General features: G+C 46.6%; 1 protein-coding gene across 1 annotated transcript in view; it reads left to right on the forward strand.

The window, feature by feature from the left end:
• The window catches only part of LOC126546262 (dual specificity protein phosphatase 22-like), a 104,318-nt gene that overhangs the window by 20,409 nt on the left and 56,515 nt on the right, over positions 1-27,394 (forward strand). Inside the window, exons 2-3 of the mRNA XM_050194413.3 lie at positions 11,342-11,464; positions 13,353-13,469. Of these exons, the coding sequence (XP_050050370.1) occupies positions 11,444-11,464; positions 13,353-13,469 (138 nt within the window). The 5' untranslated portion in view covers positions 11,342-11,443. The remainder of the gene's footprint in view (positions 1-11,341; positions 11,465-13,352; positions 13,470-27,394) is intronic.

A 27,394-nucleotide genomic window follows, 5' to 3' on the forward strand; every position in this document is an offset into this window, starting at 1 on the left:
GCATCGCACCGGTGCTCACGCGCGCGCATTTATCAAGAAAGGAATCAAGCGGCCTGGATGCGTTGCCCGCCCGTAATACACTTGCCGGCAAAACGGCGACAGCCTATATGCGGTCAACACACTAGATCCAAATTTTACGCCCCTGCTGTTGCACTTAGTATCGATAACAAGATTCACGATCAGAGCCGAATTTATTGCGCCATCTTATTTGCTAAAAATATCTAACGAGATGGAGGCAGTACAGCAACGATCGCTCACGCGAGCACCAAACTGCAAATTGAAGGTCACGCGAACTAGACCTTTTTGTAACATGCCTCCGATTCTCGAGAACGCAACAACAGTGGTGTCTTTAAATCTGCTTTGTCAAGCCAGACGTCGAGAGTTGTGAGCTCTCGTGCGTCACGTGCGCATGAGAGCTGCAACGACCGAAAGGGGTGACGATCGAATCTGCAACGACCGAGTGAGGTACTACGCCAGCAATTTAAAAATGCATACGAGCGCGCATCCTTCTGCGGATTGCAGATTGTGCTGCTGTGCGCCACGTTGTTGTGAGGAAGTGAGGATCCTGGGCAGGAGTAGAGATGAAACCGCGCGGTAACTGCTAGGGGCATATCATATTCCTGTCTATGGTCAAGCTTGTGTTTGTCAAACGTCTGTTTCCTTATCTTGAATTGGGATTGAAACTGCTACGTTTGTCGCATAGAAGATGGCTTGTCCTTTGCTCTGTGCCGCCCCCTGGTGTCGAGAGTGTGCGCGCGATATATATCTAGCAAACTTTGTGCTTAATAAACAGTTCTAGTATAACGCCGTCTTTCTGCTCGGTTTGTCGCTGCTAACCTTTCCTTTCCGGTATTTCTGCTCTACAAAATCACGTCGGTCTGTCGCTGCTCATTAGGCGGTCCAAGCTGCATATTTTTTACGGGCCAGAGTGCAGTTAGGATTGTCTTTAATGGCACGTGCCAAGCAGCAAAATGTGAAGCGGACAGTCGGTTACTTTCGTGCAAAAATATAAGTGCCGCTTTAACCGACGTCAGAAGCGTAGTTGTGAAGGGGGGAAAAATACGCAAACGGTGGAAAGAGGATGGTGAGGTCACCGTCAAATTCCCGCACCAGTCATACAGAGCTGCTTTTTTGTTTTGCCAAGGGTTGGTGACCTCAGCGGACTGCGCGGAATAACATACATCTGTGCCAGAAGAAGGCTTATTAACAGTAACGAAAGAGAAAGAAGAACCAGCACAAGCACGGCTGCCTTTTACAAAGGTACCAATTGTGACATAGATGATGTCAGCGCGCGTGCGTCACTGCGCTTGTGTGACGCACGCGCGCTGACACAACAGTGGAGACCCCTGTCAGGGTGTCTGGCGCCCGCTGGGTGTATTCCGAGAGTTACGCGATTCGGGGCGTTACTGCTGCCGAGGTTCTTCGCGCGAAAGAGCTAGAAAACAAAGTTCGGCTTTCAAATGCGATTTTCCCAGCCAAGAAATTATACTTTACTTCCGAACAAACGTTGAGAAAGACGACGAATGTTGACCTACCAGCTTAGCACGAGTTTGTCCTTCGGTGATCGATCGATTCGTAGGCCGACCCAACGGCGAAGTCAAGTGCGCGGCGAAGAACTCAACCAGGCACAGAGAACATAAGAACCGACATGTCCGTCATTTTGAACAATCAGAACTGCGCCAAACCTATACGACCGCTTTTGTAGACAATACGAGACAAACGACGCAGCAGGAATTTCGTTTACGGGAGTAAAGCTCCGCCTGAACATCGGCCGAACGTGACTCTCCTCCCCGTCGGTATCTCATTTAGGAATTGAAATAAAAAGAGGAGGGGAAAAGAGAAAGGAGGACGTTATCGGTACACACATAAGATGTCTCCTATGGGAGTAGAGCTCTCTTTTTCAACGCGAAAATACAGAGACGGCGGTTGGTTCGCTCGTATATCTCGATTACGAGTGGTGCACTCACAACTACTACCCCAGCGCTTGCATGCAGGAGTCTCTGCGGAGACGCATTGCGTCTGTCGCGTGGTCCTTCGGCTGCCCCCATCCTTGCTGAACAAGAACAATGACTTCACAAAGGCTACAGAGTTGCAAATACCTGTTCACCGTGCCGAATGCACTCGCTCCTCGTTAAAGCAGACTTCTTCTTTTCCCGACCAAGACTACATAAAGAGCATTAGTAAAAAATCTGCGTGAAATAAATTTTCTCCCACCTCGACGTTCGTTACTCTGCCTCGCTAGATGCACATGAACGAAAGTTCTCAAACCGAGATGATGCAAAGATTCTAAATATTTTCCTCGTCGCTCTTCGTCAGTGGTTCCAGCAGTGGTCCGCATATACTATGACCAGCATCGACCGGTCGTGCGCGTTGGATGATGAGAAAAGAACAGAACCGAGCGAAAGGAACTGCTACAGTATGCAGGCCTTGTACTCCGTTACTTTGACGGTCACTGTATTTAACAAACCGCCTTGCAGCGTGAAAGCTGCTCAAAGGTCATTGAAGGAGCGACAACGGACTGCGCGCTGGTTGAATTCGACCACGGAGCTTCCGCTTCTCGCATTTGCACATTTCCGGATTCACTGACGCGCCAAGCTCCGCCCTTGCGCATTGAATATCCGTTATATGTAGAGTACAGTGAAGCTCCCTGGGGACATCTTTTCCCGCTTTTGAACTGCAAATTTTGAAAAGAATGAGTACGAGAAAGGCGTAGAAAGTGCGAGCGCATTTTTAAAGAAAAAAATTAACGACCTATTCCCCTCTGTGAAGGTGGATGACCAGCGAAGCTACTGAAAACCACCACTACAACTGCTGAGGGTGGTATGCGATGCTTTACGGCTTTGTAGTAATGGTATACTACTGCTATGTTAGAGCAGAGTCCTCCCACTCTGGTTAAAGTAATGGTAAGAATGGGAGTAATCGTAATTTTCATAGCACGCCGCCGCCCATAGCAGTGCTGCAACAACATTCAAATCAGTTGCTAGGCTGCTTATTTTATATACGAAAGTCTAGGAACATCACACCCCACGTCGAAAGCTGGCGCCGCCACGGCAGCTTGCGTAACAGTAATCTTTACGGGGAAAGGTATGCGGGAAGAGCTACGTGCTTCGCATTCCTATTACGAGTGCCTTATCATCAATTATGTGGTTCGGAAGCTTTTTTTTTTTTATAGCTTGTTCTCTGTTTAAACGTATGCTGTACTGTATGTTGTATGCGTGGTTCCAAAGAATGTCTGCACGGTTCGCTGCGCTTTGCTGAGTTCTTGTAGCCTCTGCCTCAAGGGGGTATGAGTCATTGTATTTTTCGCTTGCTTACGGGGGTATGAGCCTGTGATGGTGACGGTTTCCGATATGCTGTTCTGTACGTTGTATGCATAATTCCAAAGAATGTAAGCACTGTTCGCTTCACTTTGACGCGTGCTTGTAGCCTCTGCCTTATGGGGCTATGAGCCATTACACTTTTTGCTTGCTTACGGGGGGGTATGAGCCATCGACGATGATATCTTTTGTTGACGGAGAGCAAAAATACACGGAAACCTAGCCATATACAGCTTCGATGTAACAATTTCTAATCGTTTTGTGGGATGAGAAGCGGGGCATCAATCTAGGTGCATGTTATGGCATCATAACGACAGTTTCCGCATCGGCCTCCCTTATCCTTAATTGTCACTGGACGCTTGAATCGCAACTTGACGCCGCGTAGTGCAAACAGCTACGTGTTTACCGAATCGACCTCGCTAGATTTTATGAATAACAAGAAGTGACCATGTGCTAAGCCTGCTACTGCTGAGGTCAGATAATATACAGGATGCTGAGCTCTTTCGACTTCTATACGTATCTGTCATCACAGCCGAGCACAACAAGTAAAACCACCCCTACAGAGAAGGCATCCAGCATATAAAGATAACTTATCCAGTAGAGCGTGCTGTTTCTATGAAGCATTTGCGAAACCAAAGCAACGTGAAAAATATTCACGGTAGCAATATGTCACTGCTCTTGAAACAAGCATTAAATCATTAAATTATTCTTCAATGTTCGTTTTTTTTTCTTGCTTTTCTTTTGTTATCTGACAAAAATCGGGCGTTCGAGTGCGGGCACAACACAGGAAATTATTTTAGTACGTGCGAATATCATTACTAATGCTGGCATGAGCTCATCTCTTTTTTCTGCCTGCCACTGCAACCAAAATCTTCTTATTACTCATTTTTCCGCATGTCGGAGCAGAGGAGTAACTGGCGGTCCCGACACCTACCTAAACATACGTTTTTTGTTTATGCCTCGCTAATAATTGGTGTGACGACTAACGCATGCGCACGCGACAGTCTCGAAATTCCATCCATGGGGCGGCGACATCTATATGACGAAATAGATTAATTCAGCGACTTCGTCGTCGACGGCTGTCTTTAAAACTAGATTACGAACTACACGTATGCGGCCGTATGCAGTTTTCGTGGCTACGATCGATGGTGATAATAACCATCGTCACATTGTTCGTCCCACAAGGTGGGTCGCACAACCCTACGCTGTTCAGCGTTGACCGGCCTTTCTTAAAAGCGATTATCCGTACACTGTACACATCACTGCGTACGATGACATCTGTATCTGGACTTCCGCAGCCACGCGTCCGCAATCGCTTGCAAGATTACAACGGTACGAGCCTTCTACAACGATGTGCATATCCGGGACTACAACTGCCGAAAACAAAGCGTGCCGCCATCGTATTCATGCGCCAGGCCCATTAGCTGCTACTCAATTACTATCGATGGCCACATGGATCCTTACGTCCCCCGCCATAGCTTCCTTTTCCTCGGCGCAGAGTAGCAAGCTAGCGGAGTCTACCTGAGGCAGAACTCTCTACCGTTGTCGATATCAATTTCGACTCTCTCTCCATGCACTACGGATATTCTCTCCGTCTATTGCAAGCGCAACCAGTTTTTATGTAGCTAAAATACAAAACGCCTCGGTGACAGTATCGTCAGCGTAGCAACAATCAGGGACTCAAGGCAGATTGTCTCCGTCGCAAATAAAAGTCATGTTAGTTGAAAACACCTAGCTCCTACGAAATAGAAATTTCGACTGCGAGGTTGAAAGCAGAAAAGAACGCAACACAATAAAAAAGAAAAAACTAACTTTGTTCGATTTGTTCCTTGCGTTTTTCCTTTTTTTTTTTCTTTTTTCCTTAACGCGAAAGTTTTATATGCCCAACTACGCGAAACTCCATCGTAGTCGGTGGCGTGACCAATCGATGGTACCAAAAATGGCCGACGGCACAAAGAATAAAAACAAGTCAGAAAAGCTCCGATCGCCGTCAAATTTCTCAGGGAGGTTCCTGTAACGAAAGTGAATTAACGCCCTTGAAAAGGAAACGGAGTAGACTTTAGTCTCGGTAGGAATCGAACCCGGACCTCCCGGGTGCGGGACGAGCACGCTTCCCCGACGCCACGTCGGCTCCACGGCTCAGGCTGACTAGAGGTGTGGCCTATTGCCTGCGTCATTGGGCGCGTGACAGCGCAGCCAATGTGGAGGAGGTGGCGCCACGTCTTGATTGTATGAAATGAGCGCGCTGCCTCACTCCCGTCACTTGCTCTTCGGATTTCATCGGTGCTGTGTCTACTGCGATGGACTCTCGACGCCACGTGATGAGTGTATGAAATGAGCCAGTCTGTGGCCAATATATACGCAAGCACACACACCGAATTAGCAGAAAGAACTTTAATCCATGTCGAAAACATCAATCGAAAACATTTCACCAAGGGAACTCTAGTGCTTTAGCATTCCCACACGTAAACAGTCTTAAGAGGAAGCTTTAACTCGAGCCCAACTCCGACGTGGCCTATTCAAATACATGTAAAACGCAAAAACGTTTGAGATAAACCCTGGACCGATTTTAATGAAATTGGCTGCATTTTAGAGAGAAAGTTATATTCTAGTGACTGTTGGAAGCGGAACTTCGCTTAAGTGCCAAAATTTTGTTACAAAACATTTTCAAAAAGTTTGAAAGTTTCAAAAAGGTAGAAGCATGAAGTTTACAAATAAATAGTTCTGCATCAAAAACAGATATCGCTGTTCTGTAAAGAGCATCCGTTAGTTCATTGAAAGCGGACAAATTCGATATGTCATTTTATATCCTACGTGATTTTTTTGTGTACAACGGTTCTGCAAAAGCTGTGTTTCCGTAACATATTAATTTTGTCCGCTTTATATGTGCTATTATATGCAATTCACAGAATTGTGGTATATTTCTTCATTGTTGAGTTACAGAGTTGTAAACTTGATAGTTTCATTTTCTGAAATTTTTTTTATTTTTGCGAATTTTTAATAAAAAATTGACGACATAAATCAAAAATTCGAAATTAATATTCACTAGATTTTACGTTTTTATTTTAAATGCAACCGACCTCGCCAAATTTGGTGCAGTGGGTTACCGAGAAAAACGAATTCTCCTTTTACATGTGTTTAGATAGGAGCACCCGAGCTTTTTAAAACTTTTTTTCAACCGAATTAACTCATAGTTTGGTTGACAGAGCCTAAATTTGCAAAAATAATATCGCTGGGTAGCTATCGACGAGTCGTGTAGTTTTGCGTGAGAAAAACAAATAAAAAAGAAAGTACTCCTCTCGTGGTGTCATACGCTTAACTGTGCAGAGTTCATCACGTCGAAAAACGTTCGGCTCATGACAGTACACAGTGAAGCTGCCTTAAAGAGGCAAGATGGAACTCAGAACCACAACGCTTGAAGTACTCAGAAATTGATTGCTGCTTTGTGTTCGGGTAGCCCACTTCCTTTACTTTCCCCGAACACTGCATGTGATGCGGGCGATGTGAATAAGCATTCTCCGTCGATAAATAAGGTGAGAGTCCCAAGCAACATTGCTTTACAACGTGATTACCGCGCAGAGCCCAGAGGTATGCCACTATCCCTGCAGACGGCCAGACTTGGGCTTGTCCTCTGGGCCTTTCCGCAGATGCGTCTGCTCTCCGCGCAAGAATACATGGAGCGGAGTCGCATTCGGAAGGCTTCGAAATAGTTCTCCACAGCGTGCGCTGCTAAAAGGACACACGAAATCCGAAGGCTACAGTGCCGGCGGCTTCTTGCTCCCCTTCGACGCGAGAATGGCGCAGGCAGTGTTGATGAACGGCCGCGTGAGCCTGCGGAGCGGTGCCATGGTCGGACGGGCGAGTGTTTCTCACAGCGGCGGCCGCAGATTCCGAGGCATTGCGCCAAACGACCGAGACGGAGCGCCCCTACGGTGGCGCAGCCCAGAGTTTGTTTGTCGAAAGGCGCGCCCTTTTCGAGGCACCACCGACACCGCAGCCCGCGGCGCAAATAATGAAAAGCGCCGCTTAGCTACCAGACACCCAGCGTCCTTTTTTTTTTGTCTTCATTTCGGCGGTTTGCCTTTCGCCTTAAGGAGCAGAGCAAACAACTCGAGGAGCCGCCTGTTAATCCAGCGGATCCGGGTCAGCCCGAACACGAGAAGTTGTAATTAGTTTACCTGAAAAGGAAGCAAGGGAGATCCGTTCTTTGGTAGTCCTATATGCCGTGGTGAGCTCTTTGACCCACGCCCGACGCCACAAATTCTCTTTTGTTATTGTTGTTCCTTCGATTCCGTACCGCTTTCTGGTACCGTTCTGCTGGGACTAAGATTCTCGAATGCAGAAGTTTGTTTAATTGAGTGAAAGTTTTTCTTCCCTTTTTTTTCCGCTTTTTTTTCTTTCGCATGAACTGCAGAACAATACCAAAAACGCGCGAGTAAGATTTAGGCGCAAAGCTGCGGGCGCTTCTTTAAATTTTACATCTCCCGTTTCTGGGCTTGTTACGCGTCTCACTTCAAAACTCGGTCGGGCATTATTCAGCATGCAGCTCTAGCTGTTTGTGAAGCAGCACGGCTCTTATTCATGCGCCAAAAAAAAAAAAAAAAAAAAGAAAGCTCGATTACCCCCCCACTCCTATTTCTTTGACGAGAGTAGTATTCTAGCGTTGCTTCAGTCTACTGACAAACCTAATTAGTTTGTTTCCTGATGTGTTCCGAGTAGTCGATCTTCGCTCTTAGTGAGCTTTTGTATAAGAGAACAGCGAGGTATATAGTACAATGAAAAAGAAATACTTCGGTTTGTAGACTACACGAGCCCTTTATCGGACACGTGACCTCCCTCCAACCCTGGGTGGCTTCCTACAGCCGCCACTCGAGGCAGCGTAGATCTTTGAGGCCAGCAAGTACGCTGATAGAGGTGGCCTGCACTGAGGCCTCCTGCCCATTAACCCCTTAACCGTTCTGGACGAGTGCAGCTCATCCTTTTGGTATGTGTTCTCCCCTTGAGAGTTTTGGACGAGAGACATTCGTCCGCGGCTTAATTTGTATTTGGGTCGGCAGATGGCAGTACGTGCTTTCGTAATCGTATTGCTTCTACGTCTGGAGCGAATTTCTCGGTCGGCAACAAGCATTTTCAAAATGGCGCCTCACGGAGGTAATTCGTGTATCGCTGGCCCATCTTCCTGAAACAGAAGCATTTCTTCGTCTTTTTTCTTCTTCCAACGGGGATGGTTCAGATACCGAGGTGTACATCCTTTCAGGAAGCGAAGACAAACGTGATTAAGTCGGCAGCTTCTGGGACGCAAAGGACAAAGAGGAAAGCTCAGAGCACGACAATGCAAATGGATTGGTCATTACGCTTTCTGTGATACTGTATCTTGGGGCGTCGGCACTACGACACTGCAATATGAACGTATGTGATGCCATATTTAATTTTGTAAGTGAAACAAAGAGACTGCCACGTTAATTTTATTGTTTTACATTTTTCACTATGAACAAAAAAATATTAACTTCAAAGTTTAAAATAATACAGCCTGAATATTCATATTAACGATTAGTATTCATTTAATATAATTTTTAATTTACAAAATTATATTTAAGTATTAGTATTCCCTTTTTACCTACTGCCATCCGATTCATGGCCGATTCCCCGTAGTGGGTTGAGCCATATCCGTAGGCACCAAACCAAACGCAAATGCGTGTCTGTGGACTGACATTAGAGAATTTTAGAATAAGGGCCCCAATAGTTTGGGGCCCCAAAGAGCTTTGCGGGTGTTCGCGTTGGGGCACGCAGGAGTGAAGAGTATTAGAATAGGGCTTTGCTTTTGCGGATAGCGTCTTGCGTTGACAGCGCCACTACGGCGTCATAGAAAAGCTATTAGAAATAATTAAATAAAACATACGATTTTATTATAAGAATAGTAATTTTTACTTTCGTGTATTCGCGCTTAAATACAATTTAGAGGTTATTTAGAGGTTATTCTGTAAGCAGCAAACAATTAGTTGCCCTTAGTTTTGAGTAACCAGCTTTACGTGCCTTTCTCAGCCAAGCTAAGCCGTGTTAGGCCTACGAACCACAATCGAATTCGGAATCAGCGGCGTATAATGAATCAATTTCCATAACACACGCTAGTTAAGAGAAAGCGATAACCGCAGTCACTTCTACTAGCTTGCGAACTTCACGCGTTACCACGAATCGAACCAAGTTTGGTGCTAGGTTAGCGCCGTCGTTTCGATAGGTGCCGCCATGTTTGTTTACGCAAATCTTTCGGGGCAACTTTTGGGGCTCCGGCTAAATCAGTGAAATAGCGTGCCCAACGCAAAACCCAAACGCAGTTTGCGTTTCGCGCATGCGCAGTGGCTTCGACGCTATTTCTTTGGGGCCCCAAAACGTTTGCGGCCCCTATTCTAAAACTCTCTATTGACGTTAACAGAGTTACGCCGAAGCGTCCGCTGTTTCCCTTTTTTTTTCTGTGCCCTGTAAGAAGTTCACTTTTAGCTCACCAGTTGAATTGTTATAATCTATTAAGTGTTTTCTATAGGATGAGCTGGTTGTGGTGATAGTCGATGCGACTCTGCGCAATCCCTAGTTTTAAGCTGTACTACACCCTCCCAAAGCTCCGTTAGTGAAATGGCGCACTGCTAGCATGCTCAGCTAATGTGACGGAGATATTTAAAAAATCTGTATATATTCCTTCCGTCATTCTGTTGATTACTAGCCCGTGGTCGGTGCATTTATACTATGGCGTACAATGCACTTAAGTAACGTACTTTTATTTATTTTATGAGTCTGTTATATTTTTCTCTCTCAAGAGCCTGCTTTTTATAACAAAAGTATTCCCAATCAGCAATAAAATAAAAGCATTCTGGGTAAGAAATTTCTTGACAAAACAAAACGGCTAAGGATTTTTTCCACTGAGCAACAATGAGGTTTTACCTCCCGCTGTCATGCGTTCACTCGTTCACTGTTTTTCGTTCACTCAGATATTTTACATAAGCAGGACACCAATGAATATAGCGCGCACGCTACACTGTGATATTGTATTGCACGTTAAGAGAGAGGCATATGGAGAGAGGAAAAAGGATAAATGAAAGGCGGGCAGGTTAACCATAATTGAGCCCGGTTAGAAACCCTGCACTTTAATGTGGCGAAGGCAACAGCGAGTTGCCGACGATCTTGGCACATAATACTTTTCAGACGTGAACGGCACCCATAACGGTCTTCGCACACTAGAACGCTTTGTAAGAAGAGGCGCCCGTCTACGGTGATTGGGAACATATTACTAGCGAAAGCAGCCGGTCAGTGGTAAACTGTTCCTACGAACAAAATGCACCGTGAACTTGGCCTCAGGTAATTTTAGTAATGGCTCAAATACAGCGTGTCTTGGAGATCAATTTTCCTGCTGCTGTTAAAAAGTAATTCGCCATTAACCTCACTGCCACCAGCCATACGGGAAAAAAACAAAAAGACAGAGAATTCTCTTTAACAGCAAGGAACACGGATGTTGCAGTGAAAAAAAGAATGCCTTGTTTTTGACAGCGGCAGCTTTTTTAAATGCACAGGCGTGTACCTCCCTTCGACTGCGAAACCTGAGAGGGCCACATTTCATATCTTCAGCACAGGACGCCGGAAGTAGGATGACGCAGTACGGAGCTGTCATTGCAGACGCCGTTCACGAAAGCGACTCTCGCTGTAAGACAAACCATTCTAGCCCACCGTATAACACCGCGTTGGCAGCGACAAACACGCTCCCGCAGGGACGGCGAAACGTTCGCTATTTCCGCGTGAAAAGCTGCCCTATATAGCTGACAGCACCATGAAGGCGGGTGCGAAAAACCGCGCCTGGACTCGGAAGCGAGCTGCAGGCGCCGACCGACAGCGACGCGCTAATTACCGCGCGTTTGAAAATGGGAGTACTATGGCGAAGAGTCATCACAGAGGGACTCCGCGAAAAAAGCTTTCTGCGTTAGGCCGCGCGCGCATTCGGCGGGTCTAATGGCGGCACCCCCCTCGTTGCCTCGCTTCAGATCCCGACCGCGCCCGCTGGAGAGTCCGGTCGGGCTGCAGCAGACCGCAGCTGAGAACCCCTGCACCATGAAGCCACGGAGGGCCCTGCTTCAACCAACAACATGGGTAATGGCATGAACAAGGTGAGAGCTAGCGCCGTGCTTTGCTCACTCGCTGTGTGGCGCCTGCTGCGTTTACGGGGCCAGAGCGAGCCACGGTATGGAGCGCGAAAATTAAGCCCCGCTGCGGTCCTGGTTATCCTAAACAGAGGGTCGAGAAAGTCTTTTCAGAGCGCTCGAAAGAGCTCCAAGCCTGCTACCGCGCAAAAATTGCAGAGCGACGTGAACGAGGAAGGGGAAAAAAGGGGAAAGAAAGAAAAGCCTAAAACATGCAAATAAAGAAACCTAAGCCCTTCACTTAAACATTTTCGCTCCCTTTCTTTTTTTTTCTTTCTTTAGTTCCAGGAGTAAACGTATCGCTCTATTAGGAAAATAAAGTTTGGAAAGAAATAGCTTCTTCTGGAAAACAGCAAGAAACTAATTGGGCAATTTTTTTGATAGGTTTAAAAGCGGATAAAAAGAATATAAACGTTGTTATTCCTCTGATGGCTTCTCGAAATATCATCATTTTTGGAGAACGGAAGGCGGTCGAGCAAAAATAAGTTTATAAATTCCCGTGCCGTTTTCCATTTCTCATATAACTGCCGCGCTTAAACTCGCACTCGTCTGCGTTCTATAAGCGCTCATTGCTTCATGCATATACGAGCGCATCTGTCGGGTCTTTGGACGTGTACGTCAACTTGAGGCAACATAATACTTTCAAATGCATTTTAGCAATATTGATAGGCATGCGGAAGCTGGCGCTGAGTCATACTAGCTGAAACCAACGGAGCGAAACAGGACGGAAGTGCAATTTCTGCCGTCTGCTACTCGTTTTCTTTCTTGATTCGTTTCTTTTTTATCTTTATTTTTTCGAGCTGCTGTTTTCGGATGTGCCTTCGAAATTCCGAGCTTTCAGTAGCAGTGAGCAATCACACAAGCGAGGTTTTTCGACTATAGTAGAGCACCGAGCACCGACGTATATGCTTGTTTGTGCCTTCTTCTTGTCGTTATGCTTTTAAAGCACATTTACGTCGCCAGTCAGAGTGTGCGGTCGACTGCACTTACCCAGCGAACGACAGAGTAGTAAACACTTCAGTGGTCGTTCCATGATTTGTCAAGCGTTCGGGGAATTTCCTTTCTCGCAGCATATGCTCTGCAGCCCTGTTTTCGCCTCGTACGTATTCGCACTAAATTGCCAATAGGTGGCATTCACAAAAGCGAAACCGCGCCCGTTGTCTGAATAAGCTCTGTACTTAACATCAGCTTTTTTGATGACTTCAATTTTTGGGTAAAGAAGCCCTAACACTAATAAAGCTAGCTCAAATGCTAAAAAGAATGCTTAAATAAAGTACACGAGACGAGGAAACCCACGCATACTTGTCAGTGTACAGTTTGTCAAATCGGCATACATACTGACTGCTTCGCGGTTACTCCCAAAGTAATAACTTATGGGCATTAACGACCAAATGATGCACAGGAAGCCGCGAGAGAGTCTCTCCTTGATTGATCCGGACTAATTTCGGCCATCCGGGGTTCTTCAACGTGCGCGTAAATCTCTGAACGAACGGGCATTTTTATTTTTTCCGTTCCGTCTCCATCAGAAGGCGGCTGCCGCGGCCGCGCGGTAAAATCGAAGTCACGCCCGTGTGCACAGCAGTGGAACGCCGCATTCGATGAGCCATCGCGGACCATCCGCGATGGCTTCATCCGCGATGGCTCATCGCAGACCGAGGCTCACAGCCACGTGCGCTATGAGCCACGCGGCTCATAGCGTATGTGGCCATGGGCTAAACGCTATCATCGTGGCTCAGGGCTGGTATACGACCAAACGACATTGCATTCCGTTCCGTCGAGAAGCGAGAGGTAGCAGCGCGTTAAAAAAAAATAATACTAATAATAGAGCGGAGGCGCGGTGCGTGTGCTGTCGCAGGTGCTGCCGGGGGTGTACATTGGCAACTTCCGAGACTCCAAGGACCCCGAGCAGCTCCAGGCCAACAACATCACGCACATCATATCCATCCACGACACGGCCAGGAAGCTGCACGAGGTGAGAGAGCCTGTACAGTGCATGGCAGGCGCAGATACAGCGCTTTGGTGTATGGACTTTAAGAAAAGAAAACATATAATAAACACAGCGCATGTCTAGAGCTGTGTCAATGTTTTTCGACAGAAGCCTTTCCTGGAATTTTTTTCTACTGCTGTTGTTAAATGTCGTCGTTGTTTCTCAAATTTCTCAATGAGTTTTCTTTTGGATTCCCGGCGTGCTTCAAAAGAGAATTTGCCCCAGTTATTCCGTTTCACCACATTGAGTTGAACATTTTCTCCGTGTTTCTCGGTGTGAATGTTCATTTACTACACTCGAGAGACTTTCTGTCCCGTGGTTCATTTCCATGTCTCTTAATTTACAGAATTGGTCCACGTGTAGGTTTACTTAAGCTTCTGGGACTGAATTCACAAAACTTTTCTTTCGTAAGTGCTTTTTACCATTGGCCGACCGCCTTCGCTAATAACATTTCCAGCATAAGGCCTAGCTGAATTTTTTTCGTACGAACAATTCTAGCTTAAGACGTTCTTTTTTTTTAATACGGGCCCTGATGTGTTCGTTGACAGGCGGCACTCTGAATTCTATTGGCCGCGACAAGCAGACAACGAAAGCAGGGAACCGCGTTTCCTCGAACTTGAGTCATTGTGAAGGGTTGATATAATGGTAGAGCCTGCCAACCAGCAATACTTGCCATTTCCCTCTTACCATTGCTATTAGGTGGCGACGAACGAAGTGAAAGCGCCACTAGTGCCACACCTGTGCTTCAAGATTTTACAACTTTTTTCTAGACTTGCAAAAAATAATCTACTAACAAGCTCGGCATTGTCAATGTTTAATTTTCTACGGCAACGCTAATTAAGCGAAGATATGCCCTTTGTACTGATTCATTAACACTGTCTTGGCTATGTTACTTCTTGTCTTCGCGTCAGCAATTCACAGTAGGCAACAACATTTCGTCTAACCTTTGCGGCGTCACGTCCGGTGTCCCCCAAGGCAGTGCGCTAGGTCCATTACTCTTCTTAATATACAACAACTTGTCCGCAAACCTATCATCCTCAATTAGGCTGTTCGCTAACGACTGCGTCATCTACCGCAATATTCAATGTTTCGATGATCATTCTACTCTCCAAAATGACCTTGAACTAACCTATATATGGTGCGCATCTTGGCAGATGTCCCTTGACGCCTCCGAATGCAAGTTAATCCCGCTTAGTCAAAAGCGCACTAACTCAGTGTTTCACTATTCGATTTACAATACCGTAGTTTCGACTGCCCCATCGTACAAATATGCCGGCGTTTATCTTTCATCAGACTTACCCTGGACAACGCATGTAGCAACTGTCTCATCCAAAGCTTCTCAATCTCTCGGCTACCTGCGTAGACAATGGCGCAACGCGCCTTCTAATGTACGAAAATTAGCATATCTTGCTTATGTTCGCCCACAAGTAGAATACGCTTCATCCACATGGTCACCATATCAAAATTATTTAATCCGTATTTTGAAAGCCGTTCAGAATAGGGCAGCTATATTCATCTCTGGCAACTACGACTATCATTCGAGCATTACCTGAATAAAACAAGACCTTGCATTTCAGTCATTGGAAGATCGCCGCGTAATTGCTCTTTTATGTCTGTTTCACATGTACATATATAGCAATAACTTTCACTGTTTGTCGCTTCATGCTCCTGTGCGCACTTCTCGACGCATTCACAACGAACTCAGTTTCATGCGCATTCATGGTCCAAAACGTAGGCATTTAGCTCATCACCACTACCTAGAGCTATTGCACATTGGAACGGTCTTCGGGATCACATTGCATCCATCTCCAATAGTTAAACATTCCGTGATAACCTGAATTCGTTGCGTGTTATTATTGTATAACGATGTTGCACTTTGCTATTTTTCTGTCGTGTAATTACTGTTGCCCCCCTTACTCAATGCCCTTCAATGGGCCTGTAAGGTATTGTGAATAAATAAATAAATATTTCCAGTGAGATTTTTACCCTTCATACGGCAAACGATTAGGAAGCCTGTCCTCCTTGGCAGTAATAAAACAATCACGAAGTCGTACACCTTAAAACAAAGCGTATGTGACGATTAGAAAAGAACTCGAATCCTTAAATAAGACAAACCCCTATTAATTTTCGGCCTGCGAATATAACCTTTTACTTTGCGTGCATTAACGTAGTACTTTCTACCATCCCAGTGTTGTCAACACTCGTGCACGCTTAAACGCAGCATATCTTAAGAGAGACCAAAACACGGTTGCCCTGCTTGCGTGAAAACACGCCTTCCTCTGCTCTGTTAAGGGCATACCGGAGTTGCTATTGCAGATGTAGTCTCACCGACTTGATAACAGAAAGCACAACCTATACAAGCGTGCTCGTAACAAGCCCGGCGTTTGCGGGGGTTTGCGCAAAAACCTACTTCCGGCCAGAGCCCAAAGCTAAGCAAACACGTGACCAAGTATACCGAAGAAAGTGGTCTTTCCTGCCCTCCGGTGCCCTACTTTCCGGTTCTGGATGTGAGTCGGGTTAAATAACAAAGAAGGAGCAGCACCAGACCAAAGGACGAAAGCGGCACGTGCGTGTGCGCGTTTCTGCGAGCAAAGTCCGCGCGCCCCCCGAGCGCGTCACGCGAGCGATCAGCGCCGAGGCACGGAAACGTCCGCCCCGCACACCGAACCGCACGCGGCGCCACGATGTCCTTTCGACACGCATAGCCGGCCACGGCAGCTCATGGTTGAAATCAATACCCGCCACCATTAGTATGCGCCTTCCACCGCCCTTCGACGCCTAGACTGCGTGCCTCGACTGCGCGCTCGGCGTCGGGCGCGCCGGGGACTCGAGGACGGATTAGCAAATACTTTCGAGTGAAATAACTATTCGCAAGCACAGCTTCAACGGCCAATACTCATAAACATAGAAGTGACAGCGGAGGTGCAGACCAAAGACGCGACAGTTCTTGCGATCAAATTTTTGCGCATCCAACCCCGCGTATTTTCGCTCTTGTCCAGTCGGGAGATCACTACTCTTTCTTGACGTCCTATAACGCCAGTACTATAGACGCGGTACAACTCAAGCTTCAGCCCTTTCCTCACCCCCCCCCCCTTTTTTTTTTGCTCCAAAGGGTAGAGAATCAGATGCGCATTTTCGCTTCCCCGCCGCTCCTTGTCCTGCAGTACAGGATGCATCGCCTAACGCCGACCGGCTAATAGAAAAACCCGCTAGGTGAAACGTGTCTCCTGATCGGTTCATTTCGTTCTGTCGGTTGTAAGCTTTCACCACTTGGGTTTCTTGAATATCGAAAATTAAATTCCTCTCCCTTGCTAGTCATGCAAGGGTGGTTCACTGGCCCCTTGCGCCAGACGTACCAAAGAGAGCTAAGTTCGCGAGTCGTAGAGGCAGATGTAGTTGGATGAGAAAAGGCGATGAAAATTGTAATCACGGTTTCCAGTGCATGTGCGCTGCTTTCAAATTGATATCACGTGTGAATGAACTCTTTTCGGGACATGAACCGACACAACCTAACTTGCATCATTTTTGCTATTAAATACAGAAAAATTCTTCTTTTTCCACCTTTCCTTTACTTATGCCGGCATACGAAATGCGTTATTTAGATGTTTGCTTGGTGAAAAATACGATTATTTTTTTTTAACTAGCGTGTTTAGCTGTATGTACTTGGCGGTACGTTTTCGCATAACTGTAATCGCAAAGTAGAATGGGTGTGGAGAGGGATGCCGCGGGGACTTTTTTGCTGAGATCGCTAGTGGCGGCTTACGGCAAAGCGTTCACAACAGTGCGCGTGGTTTCGGAATACAAATATCGATCAGCGCTGTAACACTTTGACGACGATCGTCTAAAACACTCAGGAACTAAAAGTAAAAGTGATCAAACTCCTCCAGAAAACTGACGAAAATGCCAGAGTGTCGTAGGAACCGCCCTAAAGAGGATTAGATATCGTCATTACAAAATATTCATTATTTATTCCTGTCCTTTTGAGATTCAGCTCGCCCCCCTCCCCCTTTTCTTCATGTTTTTTTCAGGCGAGCGGATTCCCTACTTGTTCACAAAAATTATAATAAAATAAATAAAACTGTTTATTCTTTTAACCTGGAGAACATTAAAAGTACAGCGCGAAACAATCTCGACAAGCGTTCTTATGCGGCATTTTATTCTTCTTCATTACATATCTCAAAAGTGCCATTCGTCGGGAGGGAATTTCACCCGCAGTCCAGCTGTCAGGACCCACGCGAGGTGCTTACCACGGCTTTGTACTACAGAAAGCCTAACAAAAATGTCTAAATACTACGACGCTTTATAAACGTTCGTTTACGCTGAGCTTCCCACGCGGGCTGATTCAATTAATTTCAATGTGGTCCCCTAGAAACCGATTGCCCTTTGCCTTTTCCGGACTGCATTTCATATTTCTCTAGACATCGCGTAGATTTTCACAACGATTTGTTTGCCAACATCGATGTCGTCTACACGTCATCGCACTCATACGCTACAGTGTAATGGGAACGGGATCCAGGGGCCCTATAACGTAAAACTATTCCAATATGTTTCTATTCCAATCTTCTGACGTCAAATTTGCGTAACCACCAACGCAAGCACCGGGCGGTCACCCGCAGGGCTGTCTGAACAGACCAATCAAACCTCTCCTCGTTCATAGGAGGTCATTTGTTTGCTTGAAAAACGAATAACATTGCCTACACTGAGCGGCTTGTCGTATCTAATTGGCTGACAAGAGGCGAGGAGAACGCTCAAGTGGAGAGGGATTCGATGGGGCCGAGCCACTGCACTGAAAGTCGATAACCGGATGAAGAGGGTGGTGCCGGCGTCTACGATTGGTCGGCTTTCCCTTACTTAGCTTGCGGTGGCTGGTCGAAAATCGCGGCGGCATGCAACGGAAGCTCAAGAATGACGCTAAAACGGACCCTCAGCAAAGAAGAGTTAGCAGAATGAGGGGGTAAACGTGCCGAAAGTGCTCGAAAACGTTACACGGCCACGCAAGATGTTTTATTATACGCAAATACACCCATGCTCTCCGGTAGGTGCGAGTAGCCAGCGTCTGAGCGATCGGCGGCAGCCATCTTTTATTCCTTTCGGAACGGGGCTGCCTGCGGCTATTCCGAAGAAAATTCAGTTTGGTTCGGCATATTAATGCATCTTTATCGCGTACACGTCACTTTGACGCGGTGAGTTCTTGCGGTTTTGTGACGTCGCGTGACAGGCAGGTGAAGTGGGTGCAGACCACAAACTTTTTACCAATAGCCGAGGGCTATGGCGAAAAGGGGTCGAATTAGAAATAACTGTTTTTCTTTTTTCTGTCAAATCATGCATAATCAGTGTGTACACATCATATCAGATGGGGAGACAGACAGGTGAAGTGGGGGTGGTCGAAAAAAGTTTTTGACCAATAGTGGAGGGCTGATAGCAGAATTGGAATAGAAAAGTTTGGAATAGTTTTACGTTATAGCGCCCCAGTAACCAAAAAGGAAGTCAAATTCGTTTCTTGTCTTTCTTTTCTTTCTTTCTCTCTTTCTTTCTTTCTTTCTTTCTTTCTTTCTTTCTTTCTTTTTGTTCACGAAGGAAAGATACGCTATAGAACGCCGCCAGTGCGCTGTCCAATCACGACTGAAAACAACGCAATAGCGAAGGCGCTGGCAAATAACGAGCCATTTGTTCCCCTGCCGAGAGCTGCACAAATTCGGTCCCTGATTGGCTGTAGCTGGCTGCAACCTCCACGTCGCGGTTATACTGCGAGAAAGTCCGAACGCTTCAATGGGGCGCGGACTCGTACCGTGGTCTCAGCATTAGGGACAGGTCGAGGAACGTGCGCCGCCCGCCAAGGCGCACACATCGAGGCTGCAGCCGCGGCCACTCAACCGATCAGGGAAATGCAGCACTGGCGCCGGAATGAGGACCATTCGCGGAATCTGGCCTCGGCAAGAGGGCGAACGCGCTCGTCGTCCGCTCGGAGCGGCGAGTGCTGCACAGCGCGCCTGTGTACGGCGGCAGAGCGGCGCGCAACACGTGAACGCCGGGAATTCGCGAACCCGAACTGTAAGCGATGCCTCAGATTGCAGCCACGGGCGCCCGATGTGCAACACCGTACGCTTAACGGGCCGGAATGCGCGAGCCCTCTTCGTCGTTGCTCGGGCGAGCGTGCTCCACTGCAACGCCAACACATTCACCTCCCATCACTGCTGCGTCGCCTGAGCCAACCTGTGTACACCTCGCCATTTGCATTTGCGCTTCCCTCCGCGAGTGAGGGTGCATCCAGCTCCGACTTTTGCAATCTCTCTTCCCATAAGTGCGCTGTTTATTTATTGACAGAGAACCGATTTCTCTCGCTCCGAAGTTATTCACAAAAGCTCGCAGTCACAGGGCACCACTGGCGCTATAGAGCGGCTCGAAACCACGGCCGCCGGATAGCCGTGATCAGCTGTTACTGCCCAGCACCAGCCGTCCGCCAACAAAGATATTAAACGCACCAAGTTCTTTTACAGTGAAGCTGTATATGGCTAGAGTTCCATGTATCTTTTTTGTTTGTTTGTTTGTTTGTTTGTTTGTTTGTTTGTTTGTTTGTTTGTTTGTTTGTTTGTTTGTTTGCTTGTTTGCCTGTTTGTTTGTTTGTTTGTTTGTTTGTTCGTCAACAATAAATAAAGGTTAGGGGGGGGGGGGCCGATCCCGAACATAGTGCAACACCGGGCCGGAGGCAAGGCGGAAGCAAAGCACGCACTCCACCAATAATAATAATAATAATAATAATAATAATAATAATAATAATAATAATAATAATAATAATAATAATAATAATAATAATAATAAATGAAGATCCATTGTTTCAAGTCGATGGGTATGCTGAAATCGTTTGTGAACAGTACATGGATTCACGAGCAGGAGGCGTTGCCATATATACCCAAAGGACAATGTATGTACGACCATACACCCTTAACTTGACTCGCAAGAGGACAATGCCACCGACTGTGGGGATGTCTGTGACGTACAAACGAGCGGCGGAATTGTGATATACACTGTGCATATATCTCCAGGCACACCCAAGTGTGATATCAAGAAGTTCATGGCCAGGCACTTTGCATAGTTTAGCCGTGATAACACTACCCCTGTAGTCATCGTTGGCGACTTCAATGTGGATATTTCAAAACTAGACAAGAAATGGTTCACTCAGTTTGTGCTAGAAGAGTTTGCTTTTGAAGTGCCAAACCAATCCAAGTGTCTCAACTGCTCAAGTCTCTCAACTGCTCATTCTATGGCCTAGAATACAGCTTCGCTGGTCCTACACCTTCACAGAGTGGAATGGCTCCTGAATTTCCTTTTTTTTTTTTTTGTCGTGAGATCCGCCTAGCTAATATTCAGTTCACTTATCACGGTTTTCTAGCATTTGCCCTCACGCACCTCTTTAGCAGAGTGAAGGTTTTTCTTGAATACGCGGCATGTTACCCGAGTCACAAAGGCCTTCTTTCGTAAGCTAAACGCCATAACTGATTGCTGACGACATTAGTGAAAAAAAAGAGTGCTACGTCGCTACCATCGCTATCGAAAACAGTGCTAGGTAACTTTATGTCTGCCGCAGGACTATCTCAGGGCCGCTTCCATTTCTGTTCATATCAGTGATATTGCGTTAAACGTTTCTTCAAAGAGTAGGTTGTCCTCGGATACTCGGATTCCAACGTACTAAATTCCCTGCTGTAATTCCTGAACATTGGATGTTGTTTTGCAAATAAATAATAACGGTTTCCTATCCCGATTTACCAGCTCCTGTTCTCAGAACAACTCGATAGTGTACGGACTCTTTACGTGTGCGTGCGTGCGTGCGTGCGTGGGGGGCTCGTGTTAGAAAACCGTTCGAACGGTAAAGCGGTTCTTTAAAACGGGGGCAGACCAAGCGAGAGCGAACATAACATTATCCAGGGTGGCAGACCAAATACAAGCATTTCTTAGGTAATGTGATTTGGTACCGTTCCTCGTCTGTCTGTAGTAGTGAATTGCCGCCTTTGTGTTACGAATATCGTGCGAGAAACGCTGCATGTTGTTTTGCGCTCTTAGACTGCCTTTTGTGTTTTCAAGTACATTTTGCCCGCTCGTTTTTCATCTTACACCAAATAAAGGCACTCAGCTCTTTTTCAAAATCATAACCATAAAAAAAAAACGAGAGATAACAGAAAAAGGCGCACGATGTTCAATGCGAGTCAAGCTTCGACACTGCGCGCAGGCTGCAGAGGGTAGCCGAAAGTATTCAAAAGGAAAGTATCGATCAGGCGCACCGAAAGCCCATTTTTCTTCGTAGAACGCCTCCATCTCACATCCGGCACAGACAGATCCCCGCCCCACCTCGGCCCAGCTTCTTTGCAAACTCTGGCTGCAGGCCCCAAGAATAGAGTTACCTGACACCGACACATCAGTGACACGGATGGTATGCTGTGTCTTCCGTCTGACCTGCTTCGGGAGATCCAGAAAGTTCTAGTTCACTGAAAAAAGCGCCGCACGGATCCGCTGTTCAGGCGCAGACTGCAGTGCTCGGAATTCACGAGCCCCGGTGCGCCGCCCCTGGGCTCCACCGCTGGGAATGTGTGCGCGGAGCGACGGTGTGAGGCCGCATTTCAGCTCCGACGACCGCTTCTCGCATAAGTGCCTTAATTATCGAGATGCTGTCTCCAGGATGACGGGCTCCTTAAACTCCTTAGTTCCTCATTTTTGTGCGGCATTCTCGGGATGGCTTTGGCCCTGACAGGTAATTTCACTAGCCGTTAACCGCTACTAAGTTACGTAATATTCTCCCTTCATTTGCCTAGACAAAAGTTTATGGTTGTGGAAAGGACAGTGACAATTGTTATCGAAACTGCAATTTCAGTAAGGGCAGAAAATTATCGATTCAGCATGAGGTCGAAAAAAGTCATGCACGGAGGCGAAGACGAGACATTAGGACGCGAGCGCTCACTGGCACTTTGTGACAAAGCAGAAACGGCGAAACATTCTTTTTTCCTGCGTTTCTTTGGAGGCTGGCTGATCAAGTCTCCGCGTTTCGATGGCGGTTCCTCGAAACAAGCTAAACCGCAGCGACAGTGGCTCACTTCGATTAGCTGCAGATAGCGCAGAATGGATACTCTTTTTCTCCATATAGTCGAAAAATGCACAGGACCCCGGCCGCCCGAGGTAAGCATTACTTGCTCTTCTTTTCTACGGCTGCCGATTGCCCTCTCAGCTTTTGTTTGATTGGCCCGATGGGAAATTCGCGACGAATTGCCGGCCGCGTAGTTTGAACATGCTGCTGGAAGGCGGGCGACGGGAACCATGCCTTTTATAATTTCTGTCAGCCGAGAAGTGGCGGGTCTTGTACGGCGCTGCATCGTTTTGGACCACGCTCAGTGGCTGCTGTCGGTCCTGAAGTGGCTGCTGAGATGCCGGTGGCTCTTGATCCAGTACGGCCCCTTATATGATCTCGTTGGAGTCGTTTGACTTCGACGCCCACGGGCGTCGCAATCAGTTGGTGTCGACTCTGCGTTGCTTGTGTTCTAGATGCGTGTTACTAAGGTTGCGCCGAGACTGTGCCATATCTAAACGTTATAGCATACGTGACCAGCAAACATAAGAAGGAATGGTATCAACATTGTTTGCGCGACCACTTAACGCATCACATCGCCGCTTTAGTCGTCTTATTGCAAGAACAAAATATTTGCAGGCAATGCTCATTTCTTACCTGAACTTTCAGTTCACGCCAGACATCCTTCAGCCAGCGTAAACTGACTATGAACGCGGAAATTACGTATTTTTCATCTGAAATGAACGCTTTAATTTTAGGCCACACGTGCCACACCTTTACGCACCACTCCGTTCACAAATCACAGCCGTCAGCACCTGGCCTGCTGACACCGGGACAGGAGACTATGCTACTCCGGCTGCGTCATCAATCAGTAGTTCTAATTCTGATGCGCTTGGGAAGTGACTTAGTGAAGCATACGCTTGGCGAAGCATACGCTTAGTGAAGCATACGCTTCAATAAGCAACTTCCCCATTTTTCTGCTGCGGCACTTTCGCTCCTCATTGACATTCATAACAGTACAACCCAAAAGACAAAAGAAAACAAGCGCACGCTGGAGAGGGAATCATTACACTTACAACGAACTCTTGAGAGAGCAACATAGCTATGAAAAAAATACAACGCCGAGGAATTTATCTCAGGAAATACGCCTAATTAAAGGGTAATTAATGCCTGTCTTACCGGCTCGTGTTGCGACTGTGGAGACGTGCGAGCATTCTCCAACGCCAAAAAGACCGGAACGTCTCGCGAAGGCCTTCGAAGCCTCCCTCGGATTAATACAGACTGGCGTGAACCAAGGATGGGATTCCGTGGAAATTTCCAGGTGCTGCTGTCCGGTCTTCAACCATGAGATGGCCCTTACCTTCTCCCATTCTCTCAGCAGCTTTTCCCCGGCTGAAACCGTGCGACGTTGCAATATCTGTGTGCAGTCTTTGTTGGAAGACTCTAAGATATTGCGCGTTTTAAACAACCTTGTCGACAGGCTGCGAACTGGATTCCCCGTAGTTATTCCGCTGCTCCATCGCTCCAGAGGCAGTGTGAGGCAGTACTTCCCGCTCTCCTGAACGTCAGAGCGCCAGGCGTTACACAGAAGCCCTGTAACAGGGCCCAGCGGCAAATCCTGCTACTCGCGAAGTGACCTTGAAACTTTTTGGCGAAGACTGTTCATGGAAGGGGTATGGAATGGGGGGCATGCACAAATTGTGCTGTAAAAAATAAAATTATCATCCACCCGAGTGGATGATAATAACACGAAGCTACAGAGGAAACCCCCAATACGGGTTTCTCAGAAAAAAAACGCTTCCCCAGTCGATGACAAACATCCTGGTCTGAGGTTCTAACTCGAGATCAGCCTTTCAGGGGCGTTCGTTCTACCATTTGAGCTTACCAGGAGACTAGTTCTTCATCTGCGAAGCTTTCTTTATGGGAAACCTCTATTAGGGTTTTCTTATAGCTTCATTCTAATGTCGGCTAGGTGACGATATTTCCTCACATGAAACCTATAAATCTCTGCCTGTGCCAGAGAAATCTAAAGGGCCAAATAATGGCACAGTGCCACTAAAAAGAGTGCTTTAAGAACTACTTAAAACATCCCTGCTGGTCCGACAACAACCAATGGCTCGCTCTCTCCGGGCGGGAACTTCAGACGACCCATGGTGAGGACATCAGTCCCGTGATTTCAATTGTGTTCAATGCCTATACTATTTCGAGCCGGTGTGCGCCGACCTTGAGCCCCCGGCTGCTCTCGATTACGACCATCGCCCTACACGTAATTTCGAGCTAGGGTGAGCTAAAAATGCCGAAAACTTGCGGAATCTACAACTGGAGTGATGCAATCGGGGGCCGAACTTGTGAAGCTGTTCGCACGTTAGGTAAAGGCGCGACTGGCCTACGCACTTGCGCTGGCCAACCATGACAGCCCGTGACACGATACCTAAGGCGCTGGCCAGTTCACGAACCGTTCTTGCGTGCGAACAGCTTGGCAGATTGAGCCTATCACTGGCTGACGCAGACTTAAACTGCAGCAGTACAATTTCTTACGGGACAGTAGAACTTGCAATCACATGTCACGTGGTTACCACCACCCGTCGACCACGAGGGTTCATTGAAAATGTCCTCAAGTTGTAGCGGATTAAGTGTGATAGAGGTCTGTAATCATGCCCGTACCCAAAGCTCGCCTACGGCCCCATACCCCCATCCAAAAAAATAAGAGTACACCAACGTACTTCAATTTTCCGCTTTTCACTTCACGAAGAAACGCGATTTTCTCTATCGACAAACTTGGCCGGCCCCACCACCTCCCAAAACAACTCGTGTGTTGTATGTATGTATGTATGTATGTATGTATGTATGTATGTATGTATGTATGTATGTATGTATGTATGTATGTATGTATGTATGTATGTATGTATGTATGTATGTATGTATGTATGTATGTGTGTATGTATGTATGTATGTATGTATGTATGTATGTATGTATGTATGTATGTATGTATGTATGTGCTTGAAATTCGCCTCCTCCAGTGCACAATATCTGCAGGCTTGGAGTGACGCCTGAAACCGGCAAAAGTTGCCGAGAGCGAGTGGGGCTATACTAATACAGGTACAACCAAATTAGGAAGTCCCACTAAGCTTCAACAGAGACACTCCCTCACCAGAACAGGAATTGGCCTCCCTGGTGCAGTATTCGGCCACTACCTCCCGAATGATTCCTCCAATTAACCCATGGCCCTCAGTACCCAGCAGCTGCAGAGTACCTCACCAAGGCGGCTGTCAGACTTGTAACGCAGCAGAGGGTGCTAAGAATCTCTGGGTCCGGGCAGGCCGCCAACGGAAACTAACCCTGTCAACCTTTAATTGCCGAACACTGTGGAGTGAGGCTAGCTTAGCAGGACTCTTTGAGGGACTATCAGACATTGTTTGGGATATCATCGGCCTTAGTGAGATTAGAAGAACTGGTGAGGCTTATACATTGCTGAATAACGGACATATGTCCTCTTCTATAGAGGTCTCCTAGATAAGAAGCAATACGAGGTAGGATTCCTAATCTATAAGGACATAGCGGGCAACATTGACGAATTCTACAGCATTAATGAGAGGGTAGTTGTAGTCGTAATCAAACTTAATAAGAGATAGATTAAAGGTAGTACAAGCCTACGCTCCAACATCCAGTCACGATGACAAGGAAGTAGGTCAGTTTTATGAAGATGTTGAATTACCGATGAGAAAAGTGCAAACTCAGTATCCTGTATTAATGGGTGACTTCAATGCAAAAGTGGGGAAAAAGCAGTCTGGTGAACAAGCAATTGGCAACTACGGCGTTGAGTTTAGGAACGCTAGAGGAGAGATGCTGGTAGAATTCGCAGAAAGGAATAAGCTGAGAATAATGAACACCTTTTTCAAGAAGCGTAGCAACAGAAAGCGGACCTGGAAAAGCCCTAATGATCAAACAAGAAATAAAATTGATTTCATACTTTCTGCTGATCCCAGAATAGTGAGGGCTTGGATTCACCTCAATTTGAAGAGAGAAAGAGTAAAATTGGTCAAGAAGAAACAGGTCAACCTAGAGGCAGTAAGGGTAAAAGCAGACAAATTTAGGCTGGTACTTGCAAACCAATATGCAGCCTTAGAACAGAGAAATAAAGATGACATATAGGTAATGAATGAAACCGTAACTAGGCTGACTTCAAAGGCAGCGATTGAAGTGGGAGGCAAGGTACCAAGGCAACCAGTAGATAAGCTCTCGCAAGTAACGAAGGACTTAATAAGGAACGACAAAGAATGGAAGCGTCCAACTCAAGAGATAAGATAGAATTCGCGGAGCTGTCAAAACTGATCAACAAGGCGAAAATAAGTGATATTCGAAACTATAATGTGAGAAAGACTGAAGAAGCCGGAAAAAAAAGGACGCTGCCTGAAATCAGTGAGAATGAAACTTGGCATAGGACAAACCAAGATGTATGCACTGAAAGATAAGCAGGGTAATATCATCAGCAATCTCGAAGATATAGTAAAAGCAGCGGAAGAATTCTATACTGACCTGTACAGTACCCAGAGGAGTCAGAATACCTCAATTAGAAACAGTAATGAACAGGATACAGAAACTCCTCCTATAACTAGCGATGAGGTCAGAATGGCCTTGCAAGACATGAAACGAGGAAGAGCGGCAGGAGAAGTTGGAATAACAGTCGATTGAGTTGGATAACAGACATAATGCTTGAAAAACTGGCAACTCTTTACACGAAGTGTCTATCGACTGCAATGGTCCCAGTTAACTGGAAGAATGCAAACATTATACTAATCCACAAAAAGGGAGACGTTAAAGAATTCAAAAATTATAGGCCCATTAGCTTACTCCCAG

The sequence above is a fragment of the Dermacentor andersoni genome, chromosome 1 (genome assembly GCF_023375885.2).
Source record: "Dermacentor andersoni chromosome 1, qqDerAnde1_hic_scaffold, whole genome shotgun sequence".
In the NCBI taxonomy this organism is placed as follows: Eukaryota; Metazoa; Arthropoda; class Arachnida; order Ixodida; family Ixodidae; genus Dermacentor; species Dermacentor andersoni.